Here is a 13,520-nt window from a genome sequence, read left to right as displayed (position 1 = left end):
ATTCATTTTATCACAGTGAAGATTACTGTAAAATACAACTTGCACATAAAAATAGATTGATAAACGGGCAAGAATCGTCAGACAAGTTTTTATTTTATTGTTTGTTTTAAAAACACCATTGACAATGAAGAGAATTTAATGTTTGTTTAGTCACTAAGACAAACATTAAATCCCATTAACAATAAAGAGATTTTTGTTTTACATTTTTTTTAATAATATATATTAAAGATAGATTGATAGATTGATAAACGGGCAAGTTTTTCTTTTATTGTTTGTTTTAAAAACACCATTGACAATGAAGAAAATGAAATTATTCATTACATCATCTAATCATAGCAACATGAGTTAGACTTTAATAAATTAGTCTTTGTCAGGGGAAAAATCACACCCGTGTGAACCGAGTGGTGCAATTCCCTCTCTCCCCCCCCCCCCCCCTCCCCTCTCTCCCTCTCTCTTTCTCTCATTAGCAGGCAACAGTGCAGCACTGTCTCTCTGTTTCTGGCAAACAGCGCCCCTACTGGTACTCATTATGGTGCTCATTAACACACATGAACACATACATAGGTGAACACGGACATTGCTGTTCCTTGGAGTGGTTGCAGCACTCCAAAAATGATACCATAATGTGCCCTTATTGGCTATTGATGATATCTTGGGTGAGTAAAAGGTACTGTGATTGGTGCAATGCTAACGAGTCGGTTGGGTATGTATGTCAGGATAAAAGTGGTCTCTTATTGGCTTCTCAATGTTGTAAGATGATAAGAGTGCCCCTCACTTCACACAGGTGTGATTCTTATAATCTACAGTACATGTGAGGATGCACATGTACTGTAGATTATAAGAACAACATAAAACATTATTTATACATTCAGTGCCAGTTTCAGGTCACCCCACTGACACTGATCACCCAAGGACACTTAATACTTTAATATACAGTATGAATGAATTAAGCCATTGTGTCCCATCCAAGAGTCACGCAGAGCTGCTTGCTGCACCAGGATCCATCCCCCGGGGACCCCATTGGTCATTTTTTTTAACAAGTCGAGACAACTTAATCCTGATGATCTTGTTCCTCAGCGGCCTCCTTCTTTAGCTTCTTTACTTCAGTCCTGATGATCTTGTTCCTCATCCTCTTGGCCTTCATTACTTTGAAGCGGTCGAAGTCGCTCATTGCGGCCCTCTTCTGTCTGGCCTCAATTTTCTTTGCCCAGCTGCTTTCGGCCCACTTCTCATTGACCTGTGCCTCCTCCCATGCTTTCCTCACAAATTTCTGACGGGCACTGTGTGGTACTTTGATCACGTAGTCAGTGAGGTGCATGCACTTAAAGGCCATGGCTTGCCGTCTCACGTCCGTGCAGGGGCCATCAACCAGAGCCCTGTTTTGGTCGATGACATCGACGATGGCCACAAGCTTGCCGACATGTGGCCCAAAAGAGATGTAGGCGACACGGCCGATCTCGACATAGCGCTTGAACACCATGATTGCAGTCCGTGAGCAGAAAAGGAAATAAAGCCCTTCTGATCCTTTTATATGGTTCGTTAGATGCGTGTCATGATGACGATGCCAGGCTGGCATCGTCAGTTGGCTGGCCAGCCAACTGAGTAGGCCTTCGTATCACCATGACGATGCCACACCTGTATACCCACTAACCCACATGGGGTTAGGGTTTCTCCATCAGTCTGATGTCAGCGCTGGATATTGCCGTTGTCTCCATACATGGGGCTGGCTATTTTGTCCCCATATATTATGGAGCTCTAGGTGTAAGCCTTCGTTACGTGCTCCACAAGGCTTTTTTAGTTGGGATCGATGGCCAAATTGACACCAGTTCGATGATCTCAGAGTCTATGTATGAGGGTCCTTCACATGCATGGCATGGCAGCAACAACGTAAATCCACATTAGCACAACTCCAGAAAAGATTTTTCTGTGGTTATCTTAACGCTCTAAAGTAATTTTATCTTGATTGACAGTGATTGATAGTGTTTGGTCGGTGGACAAGTGTTTATCCAATACGAATATTGGAATTCACTGTAAAAGGGTGAAAAAACTGTTTTACTGGCATCATACTGGAGCTTATTGTATGTGTGAATTCCTTCAAAGTTCCTTAAAGGACAACTTTAGTTTTTTTCAACCAAGGTTCATGTTTTAGGATGTCATTAGAGAAAGTAAAAGATGAGTGTTCTTTTTTTTTCCATTTGCTGCTTTCTTTCGTTTTAGGGATTTTAGCTGTTTTGTACAGGGGGGTAGGGGCATTCGAGCATGGGGCTAAATATGTATTTTTTTACAAAATATTATGGCGATTTATTTTTATTTTATTTATTATAGTCCTAATTAACCCCAGGAAATTACATCTGGCCACAAATAAATAACAGGATCTACTGAATGTGAAGGTAGCCTACTGGGGGGAAGCCACACATGTCATAGGCTCAATGTCAGTTTGACACATTCAGTTCAACGCCATTGACAATGAAGGGAAAACATATGTCATATTGTCCCTCATTACATCATGTCTCTTTATTGTTAATGGCATTTAATGTTTGTGTTGGCACCGTTTGTTTTACATCACCATTACATCACCTAATCAACATGAGTTAGACTTTAATATATTAGCGCCCCTCACTTCACAAGGGTGTGATTTTATTTCCTGTTGATTTGTGTTATATCACCACAATCATCAAACATCAAGAGGAAAAAAATAAACACATTTCTGACGACGTTTATTCTGAAGGTTCAGCAGGAAGTGACGTCTACCAGTTTGTCTTGAAAGGTAAAAAGAATCCTTTCCAACTTCCTTTCCTGTTAGCGGTGGTCAGAACAGCACCAGTGAGTTATATTCCTCATTTTTATAATCTTCAATCATCCTCCTAAACCTAGTCATTTTAATTGTTTTATTTACGCCGTATGTGTAGTGAACATACATGAAGCTCAGATATGTTTCTATTTCTGTTCATTTCCATTTTTCAGTGGAGGAAAATAAACGATGTTTTAAGTTGGTCTATGTAGCCGTCATTTCCAACATGGCAGCTTCCTACACGTAGATGCTCTGTTGATTACAGTCTTGAGCTGTAGCTGGGTTTTTTTTAGCTTCCATGGTCTGAACACCGACCTGCTTTCAACACGTAATCTGACCACAATGATCTGTTGTCTACTAGAAACATTTATAATATATAATAACATTAAGTGGTCGCAACCGGCGTTAAGCAGCCACTGGCTAAGTATTGTGGCTAATGTTAGCTCAGCTTGCTAATCAAGCTGGCTCAGCTGGCTGCTTCAAAACCAATATTCATAATAACTCAAGCCGCAAGCGATTTAACATAACATTGTTTGCTTGTGCGGTGCACACAACGGCATACAAAGCCTCCGGTAACTAGACTTTAATGTGTTGTGTTTATGAGAGAGCTTACGGTGTTTTGTTTGACAGATATGGGCAAGTTCATGAAACCTGGCAAGGTGGTGATGGTTCTGGCTGGACGCTACGCCGGGCGTAAAGCCGTCATAGTAAAGGTAAAGTCTACTTGTCTACACTAATGTTATAGTGCTTAAAATATATGTGAATCATGCACTGGTAGCCTATTCTATTTCATCTCTGTAAGGAGCTGTGTAGTATTGTGTGATCTGTATTGTGTAATGTATTTGTTGTGATTTTGTGTCCTGATGGCTGCTTAATGTAAAATGAATTTCTGCAATGACAAATAAAGCATTACATACACCATGCATGCATTTCAAGTTGTATCCACCTACTGAATTTAATTCAGATTGAAACGTCGTGAGTTTAAAATTATACACTGCTAATTGGTCATTCAGTGGAAGTAGCCCAAAGAACTACTGCTCTATGGACTGGCCTAGATTGTCTTGTTGCACACTGTCAACACGTTTTGCTTCTCTTTGCAGAACATCGATGATGGCACATCTGACCGGCCCTACAGCCACGCTCTGGTCTCGGGGATCGACCGCTACCCTCGCAAGGTGACTGCAACCATGAGCAAGAAGAAGGTTGCCAAGAGGTCAAAGATCAAGGCCTTTGTGAAGGTGTTCAACTACAATCACCTTATGCCCACCAGGTCAGTACCAGGTTGGATGTGGATAATGGTTCCATCTAATAAGGTGTTTTCTATAACAAAAGAATTGTCTTATTTATAACAGATTATGTTGAAATTAGAGATTTAACAGTTTGGTCATAGACCATCCAACACTTCTAAAATCCCTTTGGCAGTTCTGTTCTTTTACACGCATGAGTGTACCACTTTGGTTTATGGAGTAGTCGCAACTGTACATTTTTGTTGTCCATTAATTGCACTACAAATCATGATAAATGACTCGTAATTGCAATCGGGGGATTATGTAGTGCACATAACGGTAAACTCCGGTTTGAGAGAAAAAAGCAAACATCTAATAATAACCCATTAAAACCAGGAAAACATCTGTCATTTTAGATTGTTCCATTGGCTATTCAAAAACGACAAGCTTGTACATCTACAGTTTTGTAGCTATGAGTGAGAACTACTGATTCCCCAGATCTAAAGCCCAAACCACATGGGTTTCATTGGTATAGTCTACCTGAAACGATTTGTCCCAACCTGACCCTTTAGTGTGGTTTAGGCTTTACAGTGTTGGTTCATATTTTTTGCCATAATATAGTGGTTGCATTGCAATATTGATTCCCTGAGTCCTGTGGTAGGAGTTCTTGTTTTGGTGAATATTAAGTAGTTGCGGTCATTTTGTGTGGGTCTGGGGGCCACCCATTAAAAATGAATGAATAGACAAAACTAGCGTCATTGGTATTGTTGACCTATTTCAACCATATAGTTCAACTTAAAACTCAGTCACATGGAACTATTTTTTTGTGTCCAGTATCTCTACGCCAGCAGCAGCACAAAACCATTGTTCCATGTGACAGGAGTCAAAGTTGAATGGAAGTTGCTCTATATGGTAGGAATGGGTCAACAATACAAATTATGGACTGGTAATCTATTTATTAATACAAATAAAAATCTTTTATTAGATATGCTCAGTCACAACTCTCAGTCCCTGTAATTACTCTGCTCAATGTTGCCCCTCGACTACGTAGATTTGACTTTAAATGAAAAGCAGATTATGGTTTGTGTGCATGATTAGGAAATACATTGAACAATGTTCAAAAAAGGCTTTCATGGGCTCTTGACTAATGGAGTAATTCTTTTTCAGATACTCAGTCGACATCCCCCTCGACAAAACCGTCGTCAATAAAGACATCTTCAGGGACCCTGCCCTCAAGAGAAAGGCCAGGCGGGAAGCCAAGGTCAAGTTTGAGGAGAGGTAAGACTGTTATTTGTTTTTTGTGAGCAAATTGTTTTTCTATTGGGTCTTTGTGGAAATGTACATGGACATAAAATCCACTTGTCTTCTGTCAAAGTGTTACCAACAAATATCAGGTCTAACAACCTTGTCTTGGCATGAAAATAGACGGCTCCTTATGATGTAAATACTTTCTAAAGTCTTGTTTGTTTTTCCCCCACAGGTACAAGACCGGCAAGAACAAGTGGTTCTTCCAAAAACTTAGATTCTAGGCTACCTTGGTTCTACAAATAAATGTACAAAAATTGATCACATGACTTGTCTTTTTTCTTTTTATATTCGTCATGTTTTGGGTGTGGCTTGAATAAAATCTGTTTGTTGTATTGACATCTTATGGTACTGTTGGTTTTTACAGTTGTGTTCCCAAGTCCCAGATAAACGGGTGTATGGTTGGCTCCTAAAACTGAACCGGCCAACATCAGTGTATAATGAAATGGCCTTTTTATCCACTACTTGGTGTATGATTCTGGGAATAACTGATTGCGTTAATGGATCTCATAATGGATTTTAAAAACTGGCAAGTTTTTTAAATGTTACAAATGTGTAATCTAATAAGTTTCCGCAAGTTGCTATGAGGACCAATACAACTGCACTTAAAAATAGATAAATGTAAATTTATTTACTTTATGTCAAATATTACAACCATTATAAATGTAATGTCTACAATTCCAAGCGCTTGTCTGCACCGCACTTCAAATATGGGGGTCTAGGCCTGAAAAGTTTGGGAGCTGTCATTTTCAACTAGTCTTTCCTCGGCTCTGTCCCCGTCTGCTTTAAAATCGGCACACCCAACTGTTTTCTGTAGCCTACATACAGTATTATGTTTTGTTGTTACTAGTGTTGATGTCTGGTATGTTTGTCTTTGTCTGAATTTTATACACAGGACCACAATGGAAATTCAGTATCATTGTATAATACCACTATTTGAAAATTTAAGTACCAGTATTCCAACAATCTGGTTGCCAGATACCAGGAGGCTAAGTGAATGTGTACAGAGTTGCCATACACAACAGGTACCAGGAGAATGTGTAGAGGATACTGTTACTGTCTATTTTCCCGGCTTAAAGCCGGGAAAATCTACATCAGTAGACAAGCAAACCAAATTCAGTTGTTCATAAGCTGATGTATAATGATAAGAGTGCCTTTCACTTCACACGGGTGTGATTTTTTTAAACTTGAGCTGTATGAAATACTTGCCATTAATATAGGGGTTGCAACTGTATTTATTGACAGTCCTGTGGTGGGAGTTCTGCTCCAGTTTTGATGAAATAAAGTAGTTTCTGGCATTTTGTGGGGGGCACTGGGCATTTGTATTGACCTATTTTTAAAATATTAGTGCAACTTTTGTTCATTTTTGACCCCTCTATCACATGGAACTATAATTTGTGTCCATATCACTATGGCCAAAAAATAGTTCCATGTGATAAAGGGGTCAAAGTTGAAGTTGCGCTAATATTTTAGAAATGGGTCAGTATGGTGCATTTAATTTTACACAACCAAAAAGTGAAACACAATTTCAATCACATTTACAGAAGCTAGGTTCCTTTGTTTTCACAATTCTCAAATGTTGTAGATAGATCGGTTCCTAGTTTCAGTAATAACCATTCAATGATCATTCTCCATCAACACAGTTCTACAGTGTTGTCTACATACAGTACCGCAGACATGGGAAATTGAGAAAACAAACAATAGTTATGAACAAACTTTAATGTGGCACAGGCACAACATGAGTCAGTTTGACAGCATCTGGGTTTTTTTTTTTTACATTCAGTATTTCAGGATAGACTACATGTGATTCACATGTCACAAGAAGATAAAAGATTTAATTTCCTCATTTAAAAGAAAACTAACATTTAAAACCTTTCACATCCAACAATCACCTTAGATTTTGAATGAAATATGTAGCAATACATAATGATTTAAATTGTTTTGTTTACATACATAATTTTCTTTCAAATGTCACCATTTAGAATAGAAAAAAGCAGCAGTTAATACAGGGTTTAAGGTCATGTCAACACGATGTGCAAGAACTGACAAAATCTAAATAGTCTCAAGAGAGGAACATTACTCACCAAGGGTAATTAATACCTTACCACACGTTTCCTGTAATGTACCATATACCACCGTCTCTATCTCCTATTGTCCTGAGTGCACCGTTTAGCCTAATACATTGCTACAAATTCAAGAGCTGATTTGCCACAAAAACGAATCTTTTCACTGTAGAAATCAGAAAACAACACAAGCACCAGAATATGTGGCAAGCTTTTGTTTTCTGTGTAGCAGCCACAGCATATGCAGCAAATGAAATGTCTCACTGGTAACCATGCATCCCATCAGCGACAGACCTCATCCCACAACATCTGTTCCGTTGCATAGGTCAAGATAATATCATCTACAGAGGGACATGGTATAATAAGCACAGCTCACAATGGTTTTACTAATGAAGAAGTAATCTCATTCTTCATTCTAAGGCATGTAACAGTACAAGTATCCATGCTATTCCAGTCCCTGTGACATCTCAGAATTGTGGGCTAGTGACCATGTCAAGTTGATTTACACAACACACAGTTGAATCATCCATGCATGTACACATAACAAACGTTACTGTATCTTAGTCGACTGGCTGTTTAAGTAACTTCTTTAAGGGGTGTGGTAGAGTAAAAGGTGCAATACTTCAGGAATAAAGGCATTAGTAGTCTTAATTTCCAGGTAAGGACAGTACAGGGTAACCATAAATATAGAGAATCATGTTACAGAACATATAGATGTTACATAACATATAGGCCTAAAGGAAACATAACATATAGGCCTAAAGGAAACAAATGTATCTCTTCTGCCCTTCCTGATGAATCCATGATATGTTGGCCACTTTGGTCCGTTTCAGAAAGCGTCTTTAATGTTCTTGAGTTGCCGAACAGCCAGGTCCACCGGGAGGTTGAATTTGAGGTGGCTGATGCGACCGAGGGATCGCAGGGCCCCTTCAAAACCAGTCTGGGCCATATAGCTCCAAGGCTGGTAGTGTGGGTATATGAGTGTTCCTGACTTACACAACAGGTTAAGCCACGACACTAGCCGTTGCTCATTTAGGGCCATACACACTAGTGCCTTAAACTCAGAGTCCGCACTTCGTTTGTAGCGTCCATGCTCCTTAAGCACAGTGTGAATGGCCCACAGCAACGACTGTTTAGGAGTGATGGTGACTGGGCCACCCCCCAGAGGCAGACTAAAGGACTGTGACAGCTGGCGGGCTGGTGTCTCCACAAAGGCTTTTCCATTCTTGGAATGGTAATAGCTGACAAAGAGTTCCCAGGGGTGCATGGTTTGTGGACCCGGTCTGTAAGGAAGCAGGCAGGAGATGGGTGCGAGCACCAGGCTCATGCCCTGGGAGGGCGTGTAGAGGCCGTGGGCCAGCAGATCTCTGAGGGTGACAGCCAGTTCCTTCCTCACAGACGTTGTCAGATCATCTCGGGGCCCCAGGGAGGGATTACTGGTGTAGTTCACCACATGCTCGACAGAAGATTGTCTGCACGAAGCTTGCACGCGCACCTTGTCCACAGCTGCCTCCAGACGCTGCAGCAAGGGGCCATAGTCCTGTCCTGTCTCCCCCTGAGACCACACGTTCTGGGGAACGTGCCCGGACGCACAGCCAAACTGGCTAAGAGCAAAGATCTGCAGCACAGCCAGTGCCTTCTGGATAAGCTGCAGGCCTGTTTCCCGTATCTTCTGGGCTTGCTCTGGGTCCACTACGGCAGGAAGAGGAGATCCGTCAGAATATGTACAATATGTCCACAACTGCCCAGGGGACTAGAATATAATCATGTGAATGCCGACTACGGTTAGTGTGAGGTATACAATGACTGACTGACCTCTTTTCCTCACCCCAGGAGCTCTGGGGTTAGTCCCTGCTGCCTGTGGCTGCTGGCTCTGTTCGCAATCGGACAGTAGAGGGTTTCCCACCTCATCTGTTGGGAAAGGAGCAAGGTACATAATAATTAGCTCTGGTCCATATCGCTAATGCCATTGCTGCCTTGGATTAAGGCTATGCCACTCTTGGCGTCCTGCCCTTGCATGAAATGCAGACCAGCGTCTCCTCTGCAGCGAAAATATAAAGACGGGTTGTGTCATTATAAAGGAAAAGAAAGGGATTTGTTTTCCATCGGGGAAAAAAATACTTTTTTCGGGAGCAATGGCATTAGAGCTATGGTGTAATCAGACTAGCAAAACACACAAGGAAATATGTGGACACCAAATGAATATAAACCACTAAATGACCAACATCCGATCCAAGTGGATCTACAGTACACACCCTGGATGAAGTTAATGAACATCTCCAGGTCCCTGATCTGGGTTTTAAGCTGATCCACCAGCTGTTCTTTGACCCTGGCTGGGTTGACGATCTGAGCAATCGCAGCATCTACTCTCTGCCTCAGCTCCTCAGGCGACAGGTTCCCAATGTCCTCATTCAGGTTCACATCCAGCTTTTTAATCAGCTCATCAATGATGACCTGAAACATGCAAGACAGGTGGTTAATGTTAGAGTAGCCAATGCAGCCGGTGCACTGTGGCACACGTGACCTTATACACACAATTTGAATTTTGCAAAAACAAACACCAGAAGGCAACGTATTTAACATAAACTAGGTTTCGTTCCCCCAATAGAATGTGCTTTGAGTCTGTATCTACCTTCTGTTTTTCCATCACGACCGACTGCGGTAGGGCGTCGTAGCTTCCCTCCTGGTAGGCAAAGTGTTCAAGGTCATCCAGCTGAGTCTTCAGCTGGACAATGAGGTCCTTCTGTTTCTCCCTCTGAGCCTCCAGGCGCTCCCTCTTCTCCCTCTCACTCTGACAAGACAAACAGAACAGCACAGTCAGACAGAGACAAATCTACAGAACGGAGTTACAGTAGGCTTTTCCATAGAGGAATGGAGGCACAGGCAGTGGGTGCCTGCCAAGAGAGGAGAGGTCTGGTCACGGTGTCTCGTTTATCACAGAGAATTTCAAGTAGAGCTGCACGTTCTGCTACACTGGAACAAATGCACTGACGTACGGGGGACTTCTTTCTGAAAATAAGGGGCTATACCTAATATCAAATATCTACAATATTCTATTAATCAATATAGGCTTACACAATTTTACCCATTAGCCTATTATGTTTGCACTATGTATAATTTGCAATATTTATAAAAATAAAAACATCTAATAAACCAGTAAACATAAAGAATAAATTAACATTAGTTCGCGAGAAACATCAGGTCAACACAAGATCAAGACACAAAGATAATTATGTTCTACCAAAAATAAAAACTAGTATGGGAAGCCGATCTTGTATTTTTAGGGCAGTTAAATTATGGAACTTCTAGCTGGAATTGCTTTCATTGATTCATTACTACAGTATGTTGTGATTTTAGTTTAGCTTTGTTTTTTTTTGTTTTAGTTTCTGTGTTGGTATGCGGTCAGGTTTTCAGCTGGCTCAGGGAAGAGGACGACCCTGCCATGCATAGTCCACTGTATAGATTAGATAGGTGAATGTACTGTATCTGTCTGTAGGCAGGCATATGCTGTGCCTGTGTGTGCGTGAGTGTGTGCGTGAGTGTGTGCGGATGATGTAGAGGATTAGAGGTATAGGTACTTTTGTTACGCTGTAATACATGACTCACTGTTGTCTTTTAGCATCAGTGTAATTTGTAATGTATTTTTGAAATGCAATGTATTTTGTAATGTAATATAATGTATTCTGTAATGTTTTAATTTAATTCTGACTGGACTTAGCCGAATGGCTAAAAGAGATCCAAATAAAAATCTAATCAAATCAAATAATTTACAGATTATTGGACAAACTCTTGAGAATGGCTAAATATATATTTACCTCCCACAAATGGTGGGCACAGCATGTTGAACAATGAGCAAAGTTCAGCCTGTTTGATCAATCCTGTAATGAAGTCCTAATGCAGAAAACATGTGCACAATACAACGATGACATCTATTGACACAATCTACCTATAGGAATCATACTCACCAGGTCCTTCTACATGTAAAGCATGTGACAAGAGAAAAACATGAAGAGAGATAATTGGAATATGATTACAAAAGGAGATAAACTCCTAAACTAGGCTTGGTCTCTCTAAATGGAAAGAGGTATGGACCAGGGGCAGAGTAAACAACGGCAGGGCCTAAGTGCTTGGGTTCCATGCTGCTGTACACATAGAAGCTATTAAGCCCATTATACTATAGGTACTACAGATCTGCTGGAGGCATGTTTGTTGAGCCTGTGCACTCTGAGTCACCCGCTTTTGTCAAACACCACCATTTTGTGACGATTTCCTCCTCAGATAAGAGATCTCAGGGAACACAAACAGTCCTGTTGTGTGACGCAACAGGCCCGACACAAAGCTTTAATCAGCAGCCTTACAGACAGCCACGGCCACCCAGCAGGATAATTTAATTTCCTGTGAACAGTGGCTGCTGCTCTGTTCTGTGTGTCAGTGTTGTTGCCTACTGTATGTAATTTGCATTCATACATGTGTGTGTGTGTGTGTGTGTGTGTGTGTGTGTGTGTGTGCACGTGTATGTGTGTCAGTGTGTGTTGAGTCTGTTGACATCTCATTTGACCACTGATGTCCACTGGGTGATATGGCAGATGCAGCTAGCTAATTTATATTCACTAATGTGCCTCAGGGGGCTTGTTTTGTTTGACAAGACAATGGAACCCGACAAAGAAAGTGAATCAACTGTGGACACAACAAAAACATGTAATTACAGTTTTGGACATTTATGCTCATATGGTGTACAGGAAACTGTTCTCATTTCTCTTTTTTATAGAACACTATGCCTAATTCAGTTGTATAATCTGCTATTGATTGGTTTTATCCACTTAATTCACTCACATAATATGTTAACTGAGCGAGTAAGGCAGTAAGCTATACTACAATAACATTTGAAAAATGTACCAGGCAGCAACCACAACAACCAGACTCTCACCGCGTTCTCCAGCTGTTTGGCATCCTGCGCTCTGCAGCCCACGACATGAGGACACCCTTTAAACGCGAACTCTTCCAGCTCCACCAACATCCTCTCCTTGTCGTCGCTCTGAGCGTGGACTATTTGTTTCAGTCGGAACTGCACCTGTGCGAAGTGGGACGTGAGGGCGAGGAGGGACGAGTTCGCCAGCTCCTGTTCCTCCTCCAGTCTCCTCATCCTGGCGGCGGACGCCTCTTCCTCCGCGGCCGAAGACGAGGCTTTGAGCCTCGGCAAAGCAGTGTCCGCTGCACTCCGGGTCTCATCATCCTCGGGACTGGCGACGGCACCGACGGGCGCCCATCGCTTCCCGGCGCCAGCAGCTGTAACGCCTTCGCTGTCCGAGGTGGACAGCTCTTCTGTAGACATGTTTCAGTTTTCAGTCCGTAATCAAAGTACCCCGGTGCGGCTTGTTATGGCACGGTTTCCACTCGTTTTCTACGGTTGTACAGCGCACATACTAGGGATTACCGCCGATGAAGCAGGTGCATCGCCATCTTGAGACAGGGGTGATTTGATTCCATACGTCAAACAGGGGGAGGAGCGAATAGTTGAAAACAGTGCAACGTCAACTCTCCTTCTTTCCTTAAGGAGTATTGTTAAAGAAGGAGAGGTCACAAAACACTGTTCTACGCACTGGGGTGAGTGCTGCTGACTGACAGCAGTCTGACTGGGAGTTTGATTGATCATTGATTGATGATAATGTAATGTTATTTGTAGAATGGGTACAGTTCAAACGAAAGTACAGGTCAATACAGAAAGTTCTATGAGGATGAAAGAAGAAAAAGCCAGACGAGTAGGATACAAAGGCTGAAAGGCAATAATTTACATTCCAATGGGCTCTACCGCAACGGCCAATCAGCTGTCCATTTTAATAGTTCTCAGGTCTTGTATTTGTCCTCTTCTTTTCTCATTGTATGGATTTTGGTCAGGCAGTAATGGATTTGGATAGGCGGACGCCTGCCCTCGCCTTGTAGATACGCCTCTGCTCTCTAATAAGACTTGTTTACATCAGATCAGGGTCCTCCATTTTCAATTCATCAGAACATTTGGTAACACTTGCAGATAAGGTTCATGAAACAATGATTAACTAATGCTTAACTAATACCATAGTTAGGCATTAGTTAAGCATTATTTCATCACAATTCATCATTAATTCATGATGACTTAAT

The 13,520-nt window shown here is 41.6% G+C and overlaps 3 protein-coding genes across 3 annotated transcripts; 1 reads left to right on the top strand and 2 right to left on the bottom strand.

The window, feature by feature from the left end:
• Nucleotides 1–1,051: 1,051 nt before the first annotated feature.
• LOC310868550 (large ribosomal subunit protein eL14-like) lies at nt 1,052–1,485 on the bottom strand (the record flags this gene model as incomplete). The annotated part of the gene is made up of 1 exon (XM_083779010.1): nt 1,052–1,485. Exon 1 carries the CDS (start codon nt 1,478–1,480, stop codon nt 1,052–1,054), a length of 429 nt encoding a protein of 142 aa, XP_083635136.1. The 5' UTR covers nt 1,481–1,485.
• Nucleotides 1,486–2,777: 1,292 nt separating this feature from the next.
• On the top strand, nt 2,778–5,663 carry rpl27 (ribosomal protein L27). The gene is made up of 5 exons (XM_083780664.1): nt 2,778–2,823; nt 3,422–3,504; nt 3,892–4,061; nt 5,185–5,295; nt 5,498–5,663. Exons 2-5 carry the CDS (start codon nt 3,424–3,426, stop codon nt 5,544–5,546), a joined length of 411 nt encoding a protein of 136 aa, XP_083636790.1. The 5' UTR covers nt 2,778–2,823; nt 3,422–3,423; the 3' UTR covers nt 5,547–5,663.
• Nucleotides 5,664–7,023: 1,360 nt separating this feature from the next.
• Nucleotides 7,024–12,818, bottom strand: rundc1 (RUN domain containing 1). Its single transcript, XM_083780638.1, has 5 exons — nt 12,313–12,818; nt 10,018–10,176; nt 9,641–9,839; nt 9,201–9,296; nt 7,024–9,077 (listed from the first exon to the last, which is right to left on the bottom strand). The coding sequence occupies exons 1-5, from the start codon at nt 12,715–12,717 to the stop codon at nt 8,215–8,217; spliced, it is 1,722 nt and encodes a 573-aa protein (XP_083636764.1). The 5' UTR covers nt 12,718–12,818; the 3' UTR covers nt 7,024–8,214.
• Between the last annotated feature and the right edge of the window lie 702 nt (nt 12,819–13,520).

Source organism: Protomyctophum parallelum (assembly GCF_964188405.1).
Source record: "Protomyctophum parallelum genome assembly, chromosome: 13".
Classification (NCBI taxonomy): Eukaryota; Metazoa; Chordata; class Actinopteri; order Myctophiformes; family Myctophidae; genus Protomyctophum; species Protomyctophum parallelum.
The sequence above is the reverse complement of the archived record's forward strand: the minus strand, read 5'-3'. Positions and strand labels throughout refer to the sequence as shown.

Coding starts and splice junctions, on each gene's coding strand:
- rundc1 (XM_083780638.1), bottom strand. CDS start 12,717: ATGTCTACAGAAGAGCTGTCCACCTCGGACAGCGAAGGCGTTACAGCT. Junction 10,177..12,312: donor CCAAACAGCTGGAGAACGCG/GTGAGAGTCTGG, acceptor TTGTCTTGTCAG/AGTGAGAGGGAGAAGAGGGA. Junction 9,297..9,640: donor GTTCATTAACTTCATCCAGG/GTGTGTACTGTA, acceptor CTTTCCCAACAG/ATGAGGTGGGAAACCCTCTA.
- rpl27 (XM_083780664.1), top strand. CDS start 3,424: ATGGGCAAGTTCATGAAACCTGGCAAGGTGGTGATGGTTCTGGCTGGA. Junction 3,505..3,891: donor GTAAAGCCGTCATAGTAAAG/GTAAAGTCTACT, acceptor TTCTCTTTGCAG/AACATCGATGATGGCACATC. Junction 4,062..5,184: donor AATCACCTTATGCCCACCAG/GTCAGTACCAGG, acceptor ATTCTTTTTCAG/ATACTCAGTCGACATCCCCC.